Source organism: Theropithecus gelada, chromosome 10, assembly GCF_003255815.1.
Source record: "Theropithecus gelada isolate Dixy chromosome 10, Tgel_1.0, whole genome shotgun sequence".
Taxonomy (NCBI): Eukaryota; Metazoa; Chordata; class Mammalia; order Primates; family Cercopithecidae; genus Theropithecus; species Theropithecus gelada.
The window spans coordinates 10656412-10676111 of record NC_037678.1 but is presented as its reverse complement, the minus strand read 5'-3'; the positions used below and the strand labels follow the sequence as shown (position 1 = coordinate 10676111).

At 40.4% G+C, this 19700-nt stretch overlaps 2 protein-coding genes across 2 annotated transcripts in view; one reads left to right on the top strand and one right to left on the bottom strand.

Moving 5' to 3' along the window:
- The window catches only part of ENTHD1 (ENTH domain containing 1), a 147901-nt gene extending 137051 nt beyond the window's left edge, over positions 1–10850 (bottom strand). Inside the window, exons 1-2 of the mRNA XM_025399761.1 lie at positions 10750–10850; positions 3916–4419 (exon numbers count right to left, since the gene is read on the bottom strand). Of these exons, the coding sequence (XP_025255546.1) occupies positions 3916–4264 (349 nt within the window). The 5' untranslated portion in view covers positions 4265–4419; positions 10750–10850. The remainder of the gene's footprint in view (positions 1–3915; positions 4420–10749) is intronic.
- A 6797-nt stretch (positions 10851–17647) lies between these two features.
- GRAP2 (GRB2 related adaptor protein 2) overlaps positions 17648–19700 on the top strand; it is a 70180-nt gene continuing 68127 nt past the window's right edge. Inside the window, exon 1 of the mRNA XM_025400300.1 lies at positions 17648–17898. The gene's annotated coding sequence lies outside the window, so the exon portion shown is untranslated. The remainder of the gene's footprint in view (positions 17899–19700) is intronic.

Here is a 19700-nt window from a genome sequence, read left to right as displayed (position 1 = left end):
GCTTTCCTCCAAAGAGCAGGAACAAGACGGGATGTCTGCTCTCAACACTTCTTTCTAGCCAAGGAATCTAGATTGGAGAGGAAGAAGTGAAACTATTTGTACATGACGGGATCTAGTAGACAGATCAACATACAAAAATCAGTTAATCAGGTGTATTTCTATACACCAGCCATGAACAATCTGAAAATGAAATTAAGAAGACAATTCCAGCCTGAGTCCCAGCTACTCCGGAGGCTGAGGCAGGAGAATGGTGTGAACCCAGGAGGCGGAGCTTGCAGTAAGCCAAGATGGTGCCACCGCACTCCAGCCTGGACGACAGAGCGAGACTCCACCTCAAAAAAAAAAAAAAAAAAAAATCCATTTACTGGAGTTTTAAAAAGACTAAAATGCTTAGAAATAACTTTCAGAAATGCAAGAACTTCTGAAATTAACTGGAAAATAATCTTTAAAATGAAAAAAACTTAAGAAATGCAAGACTTGTACACCAAAACCTACACAGCACTATTGAAAGAAGTGAAAAAAATATCTAAATAAAAAGAAAGACATCCTGTGTACAAAGATTGGAGAAATTAGTATTGTTAAAATGACAATATACCCCAAATTGATCTACAGATTCAATGTAAGCCCATCAAAATTCCAGCCAAATTCTAGCCATCTTTTTTTTTTTTTTTTTTTTTCCTGAGACAGGGTCTCACTCTGTTGCCCAGGCTGGAGTGCAGTGGTGTGATCTTGGCTCATTGCAACCTTCACCTCCTAGGTTCAAGCAATTCTCATGCCTCAGCCTCCAGGTAGCTGGGATTACAAGTGTGTGCCACCATACCTGGCTAATTTTTGGCACTTTTAGTAAAGATGGGGTTTCACCATGTTGGCCAGGCTGGTCTTGACCTCCTGGCCTCAAGTGATCTGACTGCCTCCACCTCCCAAAATGCTGGGATTATAGGTGTGAGTCACCACATCTGGCCCTAGCCATCTTTTTTAACAGAAATTCATAAGCTGGTGTTAAACTTCAAATGAAAATGCAAGAGACTCAGAATAGAAAAAAAAAAAAAAAAAAAAAAAGCTTATAAAAGAACAATGTTGGAGAACTCACACTCCTTAATTTCAAAACTTACTACAAAGCTACTGTAATCAAAACAGTATGGTACTGGCATAAGGCCTGACATATAGACCAATGAAACAACTGGGAGTACAGAAATAAGCCCATACATCTTATTTGGTTGATTGATTTTTGCGAGGGTGCCAATATAACTCAATAGGGAAAAAATGGTCTTTTCAATAAATGGTAGCAGGGCATCTTCATGAAAAAGAATGAAGTTAAACTTCACAGCACATACACAAATTAATTCAAAAAGGACCCAGGACCTGAATGTACAAGCTAAAACTATAAATCTCTTAGAAAAGATAGGTATAAATCTTCATGATCCTGGATTAGACAATGGAGCCCATAGTTTCTTATATATGACCCCTAAAGCACAAGTAACCAAGGGAAAAAATTATACATTGCACTTCAAACTTTAAAAATTTTGTGCATCAAAAGACACCTCCAACAAAATTAAAGGAATCTATAGAATCAGAGAAGATACTTGCATATCACTTCTCTGATAAGGGTCTTGTATCCAGAATATATAAAGAACTTTTAATACTCAAAAAGTTGTCTTAAAAAGTTAATAATCGGCAAAGGATTTGAATAGACGTTACACCAGAGAAGACATAGAAATTGCCAACAACGACATGAAAAGATGTTCAACATCATTAGTCTTTAGGGAAATGTAAATCAAAACCACAGTGAGATACCACTTCACAACCAGTAGGACAGCTATAATCAACAACAACAAAAAAGGATAATAACAAGTGCTGACAAGAATACAGAAAAACTGGGACATTTTTAAATTGCCAGTGGAGATGTAAAATGGATACAGCCACTATGGAAAAATTTAGCAGCTCCTCAAAAAGCTAAACACTGAATTACCATATGATCAAACAGTTCCACCCCTAAGTATACACCCAAATAAACTGAGAGCCAGAACTTGAATTGATACCTACACTCCCATGTTCAGTGGAACACTATTCACAATAGCTAAAAGAAACAACCCAAGAGTCTATCAACAGATGAGTAAATTTTTAAAATGCGCAATGTACATACAATAGAATATTATTCAGACATAAAAGGAATAAAGTTCTGATATATCCTACAACATGACAACCCTGAGGACATTATAGTAACTGAAATAAGTCAGACACAAAAGAACAAATACTGTATGATTCCACTTACATGAGATACCTAGAACAGGAAAATTCAGAGAGACAGATAGGGCCTTGGTGGAATGGGAATGGGGAGCTATTGCTTAATGGTTATGGGGTTTCTGTTTGGGGTGATGAAAGAGTTTTACCAAGAGTGGTGATGGCTGCACAACATTGTGAATATAATTAATGCAACTGAATTGTATACTTACAAAGGCAAATTTTATGTTATAGTTATAATTTTGAAAAATTATACTGTAATATACCAAAATCCACATAACTGTACACCTTAAATGGGTGAATTGCATGGCATGTGAATTATATCTCAATAAAGTTTTTTTTTTAAAAAAAAAGAAGAAAAAACGAAACTCTCAAGCTATGAAAGGACATGGAGGAATCTTAAATGCATATTGCCAAGTGAAAGAAACCAGTCTGAAAAAGCTACATACTTTAAGATTCCAACTCTATGACATCTGAAAAGGCAAAACTATAGAGATGATAAAAAGACCAGTGGTTGCCAGGGATTCAAGGGGAGAGGAAAAGGATGAAAAGCTGGAGCACAGGACATATGTACTCTGTATGATAGTGGAATGGTGGACACATGACACCATGCATTTTTCAAAACCCATAGGACTGTAGAACACAAAGAGTAAATCCTAATGTAAGATATGAACTTTCGTTAACAATAATGTATCAGTATTTGCTTATAAATTGTGACAAATGGACCACACTAATGCAAGATGTTATTAGGAGAAATTGTGTCTGAGTGGGGAAGGGTAAATGGGAACTCTGCGTAACTTTCTGCATAATTTTTCTGTAAACCTAAAGCTGCCCTTAAAAAAAGGTCTATTTTTAAAATGCATGCTTCCCAGAGAGAATGCTCTGAATTTTATCCTCTTCTCATGATTCATAAAACTATTCACTTTAAACACAAATTATAATTTTACAGTAGCAGGAGAGGAAGCGCTGAGCCTTTTGCCACTGTAGAATATCAGGCACTACTGAATCATCTCAGGATCCTATCCTTTCCCTACTGCACCTCCTCTTCCGCCCCCGAAAGAATTATTTTATGATCTAAATTTTTGTATTCATTTAACTGCTTCCATCTAGATAGTCTTTGAAGATTCCAGCCTGTGGAAATATTTCCTTAATTTATGACTAAATTCCAGTTTAATTATAATTATGAATTATAGTGACATTATTACACCAAATTGCCGTGCCTCCTGTTTTATTCACTTTATTCATTTTCTATGAGGTATCATTTTATCAGAAACCTAAGTGTGTTCGCTTTTTTTTTCCTTTTGAAAAAAGTATTGTTCTCTAAGGCACTGAAGACTCAATACAGAGGATTAAATTGGAAACTATAACTGTCCCAGAGGAAAGATAGCTAGTACATTTAAGTACAACTCTTCCCCACCTCCTGATATAAAATGATCCCCCAAACCTCCTAATCTTTATTGGCACATGCTATAAACTTTTGTTTTAAACTTTAGAGATCGGGGTCTTGCTATGTTGCCCAGGCTGGAGTACAGTGGCTATTCACAGGTGCAATCTTTCCTCATTACAGCATCAAATGCCTGGGCTCATGTGATCCTCCCACCTCAGCCTCCCAAGCACCAGGATTGCAGGTGCACACTACCATACCCAGCTTATATAAACTTCTTTAACCATTACCTTGGTCTTTTCCAGCTTCATCTATGTGCTGAAAATCTTTTAGTGTTTGAAGGTTACAGAACCCCTCTCTGCAATGCTGAACAACTTTCTTTGATCCATTCTTGATGAGATAATCCATTAGCGTAAGGGATTTATACACGTGGCGCCAGTTCTTCCCATGGTCATTGAGTCTGTGCCATAACATATTCATAATCTCTGAGAGAGAAATTGTGTTGAAAGTCAAGTCACTGATATCTAGCATCAGAGAACTAGAGGGACCCCAAGGGTCATTAGAAGTTGCTTCCCTGACTTTTATTTCAGCATCTGAGTAATTTTTCACAAAGTTTTTCACTTGTCTCGTGAACGCCATAAGTAATATAAGTTCCAAGGTGAGATGGAGGATGAAAGCAATGGAATAACAGTTTATGTCACTGGTTTATAAAACTCTTGACAGGTAATTGGTCCCCAGTGCTGCTGCTCCCAAATACAAATAATTAATCTCTACGTTGATAAAGTATCAATTTCCTGCAAGGGAAGCACAAAAAAAATTAAAATTAAACTTTTTTTTAAGTCTATAGAAGACTAAATCAGTCTGCAAATCTAGGTTTTGTTTCCAAATCAGCCCCTCACTTACAGCAGCCAGAATCGAGGGTACCATATAACTGTTCCTAGGATAGGTATGGGAAAATCCCTCATGAGAAATTGGCCTATATTATTTAAAGAAATACAGGTTGTCTTTCTAGTCATAGAAGTTTCTGCAGAAAATATCATCCAACCTCTTTGGCCAGAAATATAATGGCTACAAAGCATTACATGGACAGTACACAAGTCAACATTTTAAAAAACAGAACTTGTCTCTGACATTTCTTTTTCTTTTTTTTTTTTTTTTCAGAGACAGGGTATTGCCCTGTTTCCCAGGCTGAAGTACAGTGGTGCAATCATAGCTCACTGCAGCCTCAAACTCCTAGGTTCATGCAATTCTCTGGCCTTAGCCTCCCAAGGTGTGTGCCTTGCCGTGTTGTTTTTGTTTTTGTTTTTTTGTTTTTTTTGGTTTTTTTTGAGACGGAGTCTCCCTGTGTTGCCCAGGCTGGAGTGCAGTGACGGGATCTTTGCTCACTGCAACCTCTGCCTCCTGGGTTCAAGCAATTCTCCTGCCTCAGGCTCCTGAGCAGCTGGGATTACAAGTGCACGCCACCACACCTGGCTAATTTTTGTATTTTTAGTACAGACGGGGTTTCACCATGTTGGTCAGGCTGGTCTCAAACTCCTGACCTTGTGATCCTTCCGCCTCAGCCTCCCAAACTGCTGGGATTACAGCCGTGAGCCACTGCGCCCAGCCTGCCTGGCTAATTTTTAAATATTTTGTAGAGATGGGGGTCTCCATATGTTGCACAGGCTGGTCAAAAAGTTCTGGCCTCAAGTGATCCTCCCACTTTAGCCTCATGAAATGCTAGGATTTCAGGCATCTCTTAAGATATATTGTCATGTATAAAAACATTATGTTCTGAGAATAACTAAAATGGGGGTAAAATTGAGTCTTAGAATCACCCACTGACCCTATGACTGTATTGTTTTTAGAACTACAAGTCCTGAGAATCAGATCTAAATACAATCTGCTTGCCTGCTAAACCTAAAAGAAAGGAGGATCAGCTATGAAGACAAACAGCTGCACATCAGTGGACTCCACAGCTAACTCATGGTACCCTAAAACCTCTATTGTAGTCCAGATAAGCCTGGTAAATTAGAGGGAAAGGTTAAATTACTTTATTTGTTCACCTTTGGAAAAAGAAGAATGAGTTTAGGATTAAACAGTGTCAATAGTAAGACTCAAATAATACAAGGATTTCTCTAAATCCTGCAGTGATCAGCCTGTGTCTATCAGGTCTCAAAACAAGGACACACAGAGAGGCCCATATACTGAAACTTACAAAGGATATGCAGCCCCCAAACTCTACACAATGCTTGTGAATGATCAGTTCAGTTTATAGGAAACCATTCCCTTTCTCGTTTTCATTATTTTGTATTAAGGAGGGTCAGTTAGTTTGCAATTTCCCTAGTGATTCACCACTGCCGGCTGCCAAGACGGTGTATCAAATTGATTTCGAGCCCTGACGAACATCCAGATCCAACGAAACCTAGAAGATCTATAATCAGATTTTACTAGAGAAACTGCACACATACAAAAGAAAAAAATGTTGAAATCCATAACAAATGTGTTCACTGCTTTTAGTTTTGCTCCCCTTGACCACCTCAGATAACTAGCTCAGGCTTGATTAATTTCTGTATGTGTATTAAAGGAAGACACACATTTTTAGAAGCATCCTAAATAAACTATCACTTCTTTTTTAAAAAAATAAGAGAAGATAACCTCTTTTTGGTAAAAATACAACACACTGTTAACTAAGCGAGACAGAAAATGTACCTGTATAAGTGGTTGGGCGTGGTGGCTCACGCCTATAATCCTAGCACTTTGGGAGGCTGCTGCGGGCAGATCACCTGAGCTCAGGAGTTCAACACCAGCCTGGGCAACATGGCGAAACCCTCTCTCTACTAAAAACACAAAAAATTAGCTGGGCTTGGTGGGCACACACCTGTAATCCCAGCTACTTGGGAGGCTGAGGCATGAGAATCGTTTGAACCTGGGAGGCAGAGGTTGCAGTGAGCTGAGATTATGCCACTGCACTATAACCTGGGAGATAGAGTGAGACTCTCTCTCAAAAATAAATAAATAAATAAATAAGAAAATGTATTAAATATCTGTTTAATTAAGATTTCTCGGCCGTGCATGATGGCTCACGCCTGTAATCCCAGCACTTTAGGAGGCGGAGGTGGGTGGATCACGAGGTCAGGAGATCTAGACTGTCCTGGCTAACACAGTGAAACCCCGTCTCTACTAAAAATACAAAAAATTAGCCAGGCATGGTGGTGGGCGCCTGTAGTCCTAGCTACTCGGGAGGCTGAGGCAGGAGAATGGTGTGAATCCAGGAGGCGGAGCTTGCAGTGAGCCGAGACTGTGCCACTGCACTCCAGCCTGGGCGACAGAGCGAGACTCCGTCTCAAAAAAAAAAGAGAAAAAGATTTCTCAGAAAGACACTATCATTAACCCTAGGAAGAAAAAGAGAAGTTGTATTTCTACAACTTTCTGATTTTCTCTTTTTTGTACTTCAAACACAATCATTTTTATTTGACTCCTTCCTGCAGTGAAAACCTGATTTATACTATTTCAGTAAGCTATTAAAATTTTCAATCATGAGGGTTTTCTTTTTCTATTGTCCTTTTTTTCCCTCTACCAAACTCACTCAAGGCAGAGATGCACTATGACATTGGCTTAGAGCAACACATATTGATCTGTTTCTTCACGAGTCTATTTTCTTTTAAAGCCTTGTTAGAATCACAACTTGCTGGAATTGAACAACAAATGTTAAATTTTTTTTCTTTTTTGGATAGCTACCTATCTATATTTTGGAAGGACAATCGTAACTTTTAGGTTTTTCTACATTCTCTAACCTGTATTTTAAACTTTTAAAAACCGTTTTCTTAAATGAATTTTCTAACCCAGAAAAATATCAAAATAATAGCCTTCTAATCCAATAGAGTAGTTTAAAATGAATTTACATGACATCATTTCAGAAATAAATACAACCCCAACCATTAGAAAAATCACAAGGAAAAAAGTCTAGAGAAGTGAATTCATACCACTTACTAATGTACAATGACTTGAACTTTACCTTGTGATATGAACACAGAATATTTAAGACACCATTCTACTACTGCTATCTTTTCAGACTGTCAAGGAGCTCAATTAATTGGTGTTAGTTGTAAATTATATGTTGGTTTATTGTGTTTTAGACATCTGACTATATGAAAATGCTGTTTACACATACCATCAAATAACTGTGAGGCTGTTATCACTATAGTGATGTGACAAAATTAGTGCCCAAGAGGGTAAATTTCCACATTTGAATGTTGGTTGTCTGGCTACCCAACTCGCTATAATATTTAGAAATAGAGGGAAGAAGTTAGGTATTTCGTGTCACAGATCTGAGAGGTCTTCACCGACCACACTAACTACTTAGGTCTCCCCAGCACCTGGTTAATTTCCTTCATTGCACTTATAACAATCTGTACTGACCTATTTGTTATTTGCTCAGTGCCTTTCTTCACCACCAAACTAGAAGCTCCCTGGGGCAGGGACCCTGACTGTCTTATTTACCACTGTAATCCTATCCCTAACAGCTAATTAGCAACAGTAGGTACTCAAGAAACATGTGTTGTGCAAATGACACAATGATTGATTGACACAATGCCTTGGGATAAACCTGCACTGATTCTATAGCTTTATAATTACAATCACTTTTTTTTTTTTTTTTTTTTTTGAGATAAAGCCTCACTATGTACCCCAGGCTGCTTGCAAACTCCTGGGTTCAAGCAGTCCTCCTGCCTCAGCCTCCCAAGTAGCTGGGACTACAGTTGCATACCACCAAGTCTAACTAATTAAAAAAAAAAAAAAAATTTTTTTTTTTTTTGAGATGGGGTCTTGCTGTGTCACCCAGGCTGGAGTGAAGTGGCACGATCTTGGCTCTTTGCAACCTCCACCTCCCAGGTTCAAGTGATTCTCCTGCCTCAGCCTCCCAAGTAGCTGGGACTATAGCCACGAGCCACCAAGCCTAGCTAATTTTTCGTAATTTTAGTAGAGACAGGGTTTCACCATATTGTCCAGGGTGGTCTCGAACTCCCAACCTCAAGTGATCCGCCCGCCTCAGCCTCCCAAAGTGCTGGGATTATAGGCGTGAGCCACCGTGCTTGGCCTTAAAAAAATATTTTTTTTAGACACGGGTTCCTACTAGCTGCCCAGATGGTCACAAACTCCTATAAAGCATGGCATTTAAAAAATAAAATCTAGCTCTTGTAATTGTCAAGTAAAATTCTATAGTTTTGAGCAAATATTTTCAAATCATCAACAGATATTTCTTGAGTACCTACCATTTGTATGGCTTTGTGGAGAAACATAAAACATGAACCTCACACTAAAACTTACCATTCAGTTAAGGAGCTTTCCTCCTAAATAATTCCCAGCAAAACAAATGATTACATTGAAAAGGTCTTTCAGTGTTCTTTTTAGATCTGCCCAGTTTCACAATGCTGTTTCCTTCTCCCCATTTCATCTGAATCCTAACAGGAAATGATTTATCAGGTGGCATTAAACTATCAGTCCACGATCGTTTATCCAAATCCTTTGAGGCCAGATGAGTTGTGGAAATTCTCTTTTGGGTGCGGTGGGGGGTGGAATTTTCAAGAATAGTGCCATATCTATACCATATATTACATGATACCCACAGTAAGGTGTGGGGCTGCTCTGAACAATTAAACACATTAACATGTCTGCAATAAAAACATGTAAATATTTGGAATAAAGACTACAAATGGGCTGGGTACGGTGGCTCACGCCTGTAATCCCAGCACTTTGGGAGGCCGAGGCAGGTGGATCACGAGGTCAGGAGATTGAGACCATCCTGGCTAACAAGGTGAAACCCCGTCTCTACTAAAAATACAAAAAATTAGCCGGGCGTGGTGGCGGGCGCCTGTAGTCCCAGCTACTCGGGAGGCTGAGGCGGAAGAATGGCGTGAACCTGGGAGGCGGAGCTTGCAGTGAGCCGAGATCACACCACTGCAGTCCAGCCTGGGCGACAGAGCAAGACTCCGTCTCAAAAAAAAAAAAAAAAAGACTACAATGGCCTAAGGCCAAGTTTTACCACCAAATGAGTTGGAGGGAAAATTGGTTTCCAAAAATTTTTTTATTTCAGGATTGAGAATAAGGAACAGAGGAGCTAAACTGACTTTATCCAAATACTTGGGACAATAATGACAATAGCATCTAAGAGGCTGAGTGCCCGGAGCCATCTCTGAAAAGATGCATTTAAGGTGGAACTGTGAGGAAAGAACAGCTCTTGTGTTTGTACAGGTTCTGCCTATAGACATGAGTTTGACTCGGAAGGAAATGAGCTCCGGTCAAGAACGCTACGGGAGAATGGTTATAGAGACTACCACGCCATTAGGAGGTGTTACTGTTTTGATGAAAAGAATACTGTCAGAGGCAGAAAGTCTAATCTTTTTGAGCCCCAAGTGTGTGTTCATTAATTTATTCGACTAATAATCTTCCAGAGTTTACTATGTGGCAGGCTCCATTCTAGGCAATGGAGAATGAGGTGCACAAGACACACCTCACCCCCTGGAGTAAACAGCTACTCTTCACTGAACGCTCACATGCCTCATCTCTCTCCTTTAATTAGGATTCAAAGCCATGATCTGAGGTCCTGCGTTGCCATTTCCTAAGACTTAACAACTTCCCTGAGTCTCGGTACCCTCATCCGCAACACAAAGAATAATCTCCAGACAGGGCCGTGGGGGAGGAAGAAACGAGATGCTTTGGAAAGAATTTTGAAAATGGCGGGTGGAGGCTGAGCAAGAATCAACTTTCTGTGGGCAGGGCCTTTCCTCGGCATCCTCGTCTTCATTCATCCAACCCCCATTTCAGATGATGGCTGTGTACCAGATGAGCCAGGTGTTGGGCGCTCAGTCACACAGAGAATCAGACCAGCAATTACCCTCGGAGAACCGGCAATGCACTGCGGAGGGGAAGGCTGGACTTCAGGGAAGCTCCTAGAAGGCGGGAGGGACGTGATGGCGTCACGCCACAGGGATTTTGCCTCCTGCGGATGGTAACCGACCGCCTCGTCGCCCTCCCGCCCCAATCTGGACTCCGACGGTGCCGGCAGGAAACGGGAGGTGGGATGGCAGCCGATGTTTCCAGACCCGCCTTGAGTCCCATCACCACTCCCAAGCAGAGGCTGTTACCTGAGAGGAAAGCCGGCCGCTGCCCAGGGGCCAAACCTCCTCGCCCCAGGATATTCCACCTACTCCAGCCAGGCCCAAGGCCCAAGCCGGTCCCCACTTCCGCTTCCTCACTTCCTGCCCTGGTGCAGTTCCTCTCAGGGCCTCAAGCGAGGTGGTCGCGAAAACCGGAGCTGAAGGGTACCAAGGGGAATGAAGGTAAATGTCTTCGTTTCACAGTCTGCCGGGCTATGACACTGCCCTAATCCTTCTTTCAAGAAATGAATGTTTGCAAGTGTGTTAATACTGTCATTTTAACTGACTAGAAATACCACCAGCATGTGATTGCCACCTCAAAGGACAGAGAATGTAATAGTAGTCTATGAAGAGCAGTGTGTGATGGGCAATGATGGGGTAGCTCCAATGACATGGCTTCAGGTGCCACTGACGAATAGTTGTTGATGTATTCAACTGATTTTCCGTGAGCACCCGCTTTGTGCCAGACAGTAAGGACTAGGAGATAAAAAGCAGCCCTCTGCTGGATACGTTTACAGGCTAGTGGAGGTGACAGGCACCGTCACAGAAGAATGTGACAAGATATGTATGGCATAATAAGAGAGAAGAGAGCATCTAATTCTGCCACTGAGTATTTAAGGGCAGGTTTCACAGAAGAGTTTACATCTGAATTGAATCTTAAAGGTTGACAGGGAGTTCACTGGATAGACAAAGTAGAGGAGGACGTAAGAGGCAAAGGACACATCATGTGTAAAGGCATGAAAGCTGAGCCAGCCTATTATCTTGGGAAAACTACATATACTGTAGTTACTACAGCTGTCACAAAGGCTATTAGTGGAGCAGTAGAGGAAGGTTAAATAACAGAAGGAAGTCGGATCATGAAGAACCTTATCCATACTACAAGGTAATTTTATCCGGTAGGCATTGAAAAATGTAATTGAACCCGTATGTTTGAATGGAATATTGACTAGGATAAGGGGAAAAGACAGAGGATAACAAAATGCTTAGTAGACAAAAGCAACATTTGTTTCTATTTCCTACTATTTCAATCATAATTATAATGATAGTAGCCCATATTACTGATACTGACATGTAGATAGGTGAATCCGATATAAAATGATAGGAGGTATGAAAGAAGTTGGTGAGTTTGGAATATTATTTGGCTGGCTATAATATAGAGTAATGGGGTGGGAGCCAGAGGGAAATCGAAAAGGTGACCTGGAAAACATTGTTCAGGGCCTTGAATGCTATGTTGAGGTATTTGGACTTTATAAAATAGTGGGGGACAAACTACAAGTATTTTATACGTTGAGCTATATTTTATGAAGTTTTTTTATATGCATAGCTTATGTAAATCTCAAAGGAATGCTGAGAAGTAGGCATTATTATCCCATTGTACAGGTGAGAAAGCTGAGTTTGTGGAATATGCATACATTCTACATTATTGAGCATCTGCTATGTGCCAAGCACTACGCTGAACTGTGAAACTAAAAGGAAATTACAGTTTAATACTCTAAAGGAGGAAGCAGGAATAAATCGGCAGTTGTAAGTAGTTGCCATAATAAAGGCAGACAGTGTTATGGGACTGAAAGGGGGACTTGTCTAAATCTGCGTAGTCAGGGAAGGCTTCCTGGAGGAGGTAAGCTTAAACTGAGTTTGGAAAAACAAATAGATTACAATAATTGCCCAGAGATACTTAACTAGAAGCAGTTTACCTGAAACTTGAACCCAAATCTCCTGTCTAGCTCTTTCCCCTACTCTAAGGACCAATCTTTGGTCCTTGATTTTAAGCTCTATTGGCAATTCAGACACAAGTCTACTTGTTATATTTGGAGAAGGTCAGAGATCCCAATTTTTTTGTTTTTAAATTCATTCATTTTCTCCTATTAAAATAAATCTGTGTATGTGCTCAAAAAAATAGATTGGAAGCAGAGGAACTGGAAGAAGAACAGAATGTTCTGATAGTTCAGGCAATAAGTGATGAAGGCCATAACTAAGGCAGAAGTCATGGGCACAGTGTGAATCTCCACTCTGCTCCCTCTCCTCTTACACATATAGTTTTACATATAATGTTAAAGGATAGAAGTTATGGGACCGGGCTCCAAATATATGTGGCAATGAGGGAAAAGGAGGAGTCTACAGGGAGTAAGTTTCTTTTTGGAGTGACCATGTAAATGACTGTTGCTGTTCACCAAGATGAACATGATCTGAGGGGCCAGTTGGCAGGAAAGATGGGGAATTCTGTTTGTACAGTTTGAATCTGAGGAGCCTTGGGAGCAACAGGTGAAGATGTTCAGGGGACAGTTGAATAGAGATCACTGAAAGAAGAGGGTTTGGGCCTAGGTTCATAGACTTAAGAGTAGTCAGCATATAGAAGGTGATTGAAGAGGCAGATGGGAAGTAGGAGACAGGGTAAGATTAAAGACTGAAGTCCCAGTAAACAGTGGGGGAGTTGGTTAGGCTTGGCAAAAGTGTCAAGTGTTACCAACTTAGTGGAATTAACCCTGTTCGAGTGACATTATGTAAGGGGTCCTTCTTATCTGCTTTCCTCCATTTGGGGGCACAATTTAGTTGCAATACTATAACATCCACTAAATACAAATATTGCTCTAAGGTAGCTTGATTGGTTTTTTCCTTTAATTTTTTGAACTTGAGATTCTACAAAAGTGAACACAGTTTGCTTCACCTGGCTTCCAGGACACCATTTCTCCTTCTCATCTCCTTGTCTCATCCCTTCTCAATTCTATGACCTCTCAACTTTGAAGGAGCCCATTCTCTAACCTCTTGTCTTCTCTATCTATATTTACTCCACAGATAGTGTTATCCAGTTGCAAAGCGGTAAATACTCTTCGATTCTGACAACTCTCAAGGTTTTCTCTTCAGCCTCTCCTGACCTCCAAACTCATGTATCTAACTACCTTGACCTCTGCACTGGAATGTCTCATGGGCATCTCAGTTCAGTAAGTCCAAAACCAAACTCCTGGTCTTGCCTTCCAAACCTGCTCTCCCACGGTCTCTCCTGTCAGTAAATGACACATCCTTGCTTCCAGGGTCTCAGGCCACGGACCTGGGAGTCACCTTAACTCCTCTCTTTGTCTCTCACAGCTCTCCTGATATCCACGAGCTTACCTTTGAAATACAAGGTGGCTACCCAGTCTAGATAATAAATGATTTATTGATGCTATATTCTAATACAAGATACAATAATGTTATCTATGTTTCTAGACTTTACAATCACCCTGTATATTCAAAATCCAACCACTTCCCACCACTTACATCATCCTGTTCTAAGCCACAACCATCTCTGGTCTCTGGTCTGGACTATGACAGTAGCCTCCTTTTTTTTTTTTTTTTTGTTCTTGTTGCCCAGGCTGGAGTGCAATGGCGTGATCTCCACTCACCACAACCCCCGCCTCCCGGGTTCAAGCGATTCTCCTACCTCAGCTTCCCGAGTAGCTGGGATTACAGGCATGTGCCACCATGCCCGGCTAGTTTTGTATTTTTAGTGGAGACGGGGTTTCTCCATGTTGGTCAGGATGGTCTCAAACTCCCGACCTCAAGTAATCCGCCTGCTTTGGCCTTCCAAAGTGCTGGGATTACAGGCATGAGCCACCACACCCGGCCAACAATAGCCTCCCAACTGGTCTTTCTTCTTCTGTTCTTGCTCCCTTGCAATCTAATTTCAACACGACAGCCAAAGCCACCCTTTTAAAACTTAAAACCCAAGTCAGATCATACTACTCCCCAGTTCAAAATCTTCCATTGGCTTCCATCTCACTCAGAGTAAAATCCAAAGGCCTCGCCATGGCCAGCAAGGCCCTACATGTTCTGTTGTCTCTCTGATCCCCATCCCAACTCCTCTCCACCTCACTCACTGTGTTAAACATGCCTCCACCTGAAGTCTTTGCACCTGCTAGTCCCTATACCTGCAAAAGCTATTTCCCTAGATATCCATCTGGGAAGTACTGGCTTCTTCACTTGGTTCTGGACTTTGCTCAAATGTCCTTTGATTTCCCAACATAAATTCACAACCCCTGTCTCAGCCCCACTCTCTGTGGCTCTTGCATCATTTTATTTTTCTCCCTAACAGTATGACCATCGGATGTACCTGTTGTTTCTCCCTTTACCAGAATGTAAGATCCAGGAGGGCAGAGATTATGTTTTGTTCACTGGTACTTTTCCAGAACCTAGAAGAAGCTTAACACAGAATAGGTGTTCAAACTTTCTCTATTGAATGAATGAAAAGAGAATGTCTGAATTCATACTATTGAATAAGAAGTACACATTTTACCATAAAGTTAAATTAAGCATAATTATGGACAAGAAGTTCAGATATTGGCCTGGCACTGTGGCCACACCTGTAATCCCAGCACTTTGGGAGGCCAAGGCAGGTGGATCACTTGAGGTCAGGAGTTCGAGACCAGTCTAACCAACATGGTAAAATCTCAGCTGTACAAAAAAATACACAGATCAGCTGGGTGTGGTGGCGGGTGCTTGCAATCCCAGCTACTTGGGAGGCTGAGGCAGGAGAATCATTTGAACTCAGGAGGTGGTGGTTGCAGTGAGCCGAGATCACACCACTGCACTCTAGTGTGGGTGACTGAGTGAGACTCAGTCTCCAAAACACAAAACAAAACAAAAAAACAAAAAACAACAACAACAACAAAAAAACCCCAGAAGTTCAGATATAGACAAATGATCCCTCAAAAGGAATTGATTAAAAAAAAAAAATTAAACAAAGTATGGTTTGAAAAAGAAACTTCTCCACTGTGGCTAAGTCCAGATTTCACATGTTACTGTAGCCTCCTCATCTTGCTGCTGTTTTTCTGAGTGTATCATGATAGTGAGTACTGAAATGCTGGCATTCTCATATTAGGGTCTTTATTCTTAGGATCTGCCTTTGCTCTCGTTCAGTTAAAGAGCGATTATGAAATAAACCACTCAAGTGGCCTTGCTTCTCTCCCACTATGTGCTACATAACATGTCTGTCAATCAGTACTTACTACCAAAATAACTTGCCTTTGAGATTTTTCTGTTCTGCAATCTGTCCCATGATTGTAAGGGGAAGGATTATATTCTGCTCCCTGGGGAATAGTGCCCGGTGCGAAATTAGCTTCTTCATTGGGGTGCAAGCTGAAAACACCATAATAGTTTCCGTGAAATACCATTCAGCATTTTCCCTTCGCTCCCACTCCCCTACCATAGAATTTTAGGGACTCCTTTAACCATTTCAAAACCATTGACTTGGGAGCTATCGAAGAATAAGGACTGTAGCCAGAGGATTTCAGCATTTAAAAACTTGGCAATAGAGCTGTTCAATGTAATGATCCAAGAAGGTCCTTAGGAGGCTGAAGAATTCTGAGGCCAAGGTTGAGATGTTATTATTTTTAAAGTAGCAAGATGTTGTTATTTTTTATATTTTGTCTTTATAATGTGGAAATAGCAGAAATCCTTTTCAGATGTAACCAGGATTTAAGAAAATTTGACAAACTTGCATCAATAAGAAGAAAGCCTGTTATTAAAGAGTTACACGGCCGGGTGCGGTGGCTCACGCCTGTAATCCCAGCACTTTGGGAGGTCGAGGCAGGTGGATCATCTGAAGTCACGAGTTCAAGACCAGCCTGGCTGACATGGTGAAACACTGTCTCTACTAAAGATAATTAGCCAGGCATGGTGGCAGGTACCTGTAATCCCAGCTACTCGGATGGCTGAGGCAGGAGAATCACCTGTACCCGGGAGGCAGAGGTTGCAGTGAGCCAAGATCGTGCCATTGCACTCCAGCCTGGGCACGAAGAGTGAAACTCCATCTCAAAAAAAAAAAAAAAGGAGTTATGGGCAGAAAATTACCTCCTTTAACTCATTCGACAAATGTTTACTGAGCATTTTCTATCACCATGACACTCTGCTGATTCTTTTCTATTTCAATAAAAATATTGAGCAATTATAACCAAGGAAAAGGCTTTAAGAAAGTAAATTTTAAGCAAGGTTTAGATATAAAGAAGTCAAGAGATGGAAAAGGATGCCATTTCACATCACAGAAAAAGTTTAAATTTTAGAACCCAAACTGAGTCTCTCCTTGACACTGCCCTCTTGGTATTCCAGGGATTAGTGCTAGGAACATTCTGGTGAGCCAACATTTCCCTCCTCATCTTGGATCCAGTTCCCAAACTCTGAATGGCACCACTTAGCAAGTAGCAATGTCTCTAATTTTCTGTAAAAGATGCAACGTTGGCAATCCATTTTCTAGCAAGAGCAAAGAGAAAGGAAGAGGCCTTCACAAGTTGCATTTGATATAGGGGGAAGGGTGAGTGGTACATTTAAAGGTAAGAACTAAGGAAATTGAAGGTAACAAAATGTAAGGTCAATGGAAAGTCTTAAATCCCGAAAAGCCTTCAGTCCAAGACTCAACACAAATTGAAGTCCCAGAAATCGAAGGAACTGGTTCCAACTCATGCTGAACTGTGGCAAACCTGGGGTGAGAAGTCATCCCAGCTCAGAATGTTTCTTCTTTTTTTGTCAAGAGTAATATTACAGACTGAGCGCATGAACAAAGCATCTTCCCTGGGATTTTAACATTGTGAGTGATCAAGGGTGCTCTTAAATAAGTTCCCCCAAGAAGCCCTAATGTTCCTCGGGGTGCATGACTGTACTAAGAGAATAAGAGTTTTCCTTAAGATCGACTTGCTGATGGACCATATCTAGGGCTAGAAATTTTCTTATGTGAACATAAGTGTTCAGGAGGGATATTGTTAAAACTGAAACCTAGCATAAAGAAGCAAAAGTATTTCAGTGAACCTCCTGCATTTTAGTTCAACACTGGCAGCAAGAAAACAAAACCACATAATCTAAGGCTCACGCCCAACTCTCTGAAACCCCGTATGTGCTAGTTCCTGTGTGGTTTGCCTGCAGGCTGCAGGGCTGACTAGGGTTAGTTTGGAGGAGGGAGTAAGAGGTGGGGAGGAGGAGGCACAGTTAATGGATCTGTGAACTTGCACCCTCTTTCAGAGTGGTACATGGAAGACAGCACAAAGTGGATCCGTACTCTGAAATGCAGTAATTCTGATGCTTGAATTCGTCTTCCTTCTTGCCAGAAAGGATTCTAATAACTCGGCATCAAAGCCAAGACATAAATTCAACAAACCACTTCTCTTCCAAAAGGTATGTCATTATACAATATCTGTACATATATTTTGTATGAGTTAATTAAAATGAATCTCATTAGTTCTCTAAATACTGCTTTTAAGTCCCATCAGCTAATGTCTCTAAACCTTTTGCCGTGACAATGTTTGTGGTGATGGGATTTGACTTCTATCAAGTGAACTGGGAGAACGCTTGTTCCTTACCCAGTCCATAACACAAAAATCTCCACAAACTGGCTTCAGAAGCATCTCGGGGAAAGATTTTCGACCTTGGGATCACAGAGGTAAAAATTCTACTTCACCATGGTCAGGATTTAATCCAAATTGGAAGGGGTTGGAGGGGGTGGTAGAGGGCTGAGCAGTGATGGATGAACACCAGCACTCTGAGATCAGGATTTCTCCCTTTGCTTAAATTTCTAGTTCTGTTTGCATTTTTGTTACCTATACAAAGAACACCAGTTTTCATTCCTTTACAAAAAAGAAGACTTTATGTTGAAGTGTATTTTGGAAGGGTATTGTCTCTCTTTGTACTGGCCGTTAGGCTCCATCCCTGTGACTGTCTCTGGTTTAGGCATCCAGTCTGAAGTTAGCTGCTTTGTGTTCTTTGTCCTAACTCTTCCTGAACATGAGGATTGAACATACCAACCAACGGTTTCACTAATTTAAAATGTATTGTATTACGCTGACAGGTATACTGTCAAAAAAAAATTACCGTATTTACCTACCTGGAATTAGGCCTTCTTAATAAGGTATATGCAACATAATTTGCACACTATTGAACATATACATCCCTAGATAAACTAGGAGAGGGAAATGTTTTAGATCTAAACATCCAATAGGAAAAATTTCGTGTGCTCTCGTTACGTTATCCGAGGATGGGAAACTTCAGGTCGAAGAATCTTTTGTTCTATGCAGCAACGTTTGTCATTAACGGTTTAGTTCTTTAGTGGGTCCTTTTTGTTTCTTATTTTTGGTTTCAGAAAGAGCATTTAGCAGAAGTTACTCTCCTTTAACAATCCAGTATTGTATATAAAACTTTATAAAATAATTTTATAGTGATCCTCTTTACAAAACCATCTGCTATTAAATAAGGAACACTGTGTAAATAGAGGACCACCTAAGTATATTTAATTTTCAAATTTGAAAAATATCTGACTCATACCCTTTTTTGTTTTTTTGTAAAAGAGAGGTGGCCCTATATTATTGAATAAAACTGCTTTTTTAGATTAAACTTGGAGTGTCTCCCATGTGGTAAACTGAAATCTTATTCTCCCCAAATTGTAATAGATTTTATCTTTTTAAAAAATGACTTTACTGAAGCAGAGGAGAAAGAGATGATCAATCTATTCAATATGAAGAAATATTTCTGTTGCTAATACAATATCCTTTTGAATATCTCCGACGTCTTAGGCCTGGTGAAAATCCCTTTCAATTGTTCTGTCTACCTCGTAGGGATATTGTAAGAATAAATGAGTTAACATAGATATGAAGTGCCTTAGGAAAAATGCACTATAAAAATGCAAGACAATGTCATCATTAGTTATTTCTTTGACTCTTGATCATTTTCTTCCAACATCTTATACAAAATGTCTCTTACTTATTTCCTGAAGCCATCTCTTTTAGAACTATTGCTTTCTAGAAGAGCTGAAAATGATCCTAGTTCCAACATATTTATTGATTCCCAGATAATAACACCCACTGGTGTTGATGACTGACAGGGTTCATGCCTAAACTTGAGTAGAACTTGCCCTTTTTTCCTGGATCAAGAAAAGTCTGCAGTCGTTGGAAAAATGTGTCAGTAAGTGTGATTCCATCAGGATT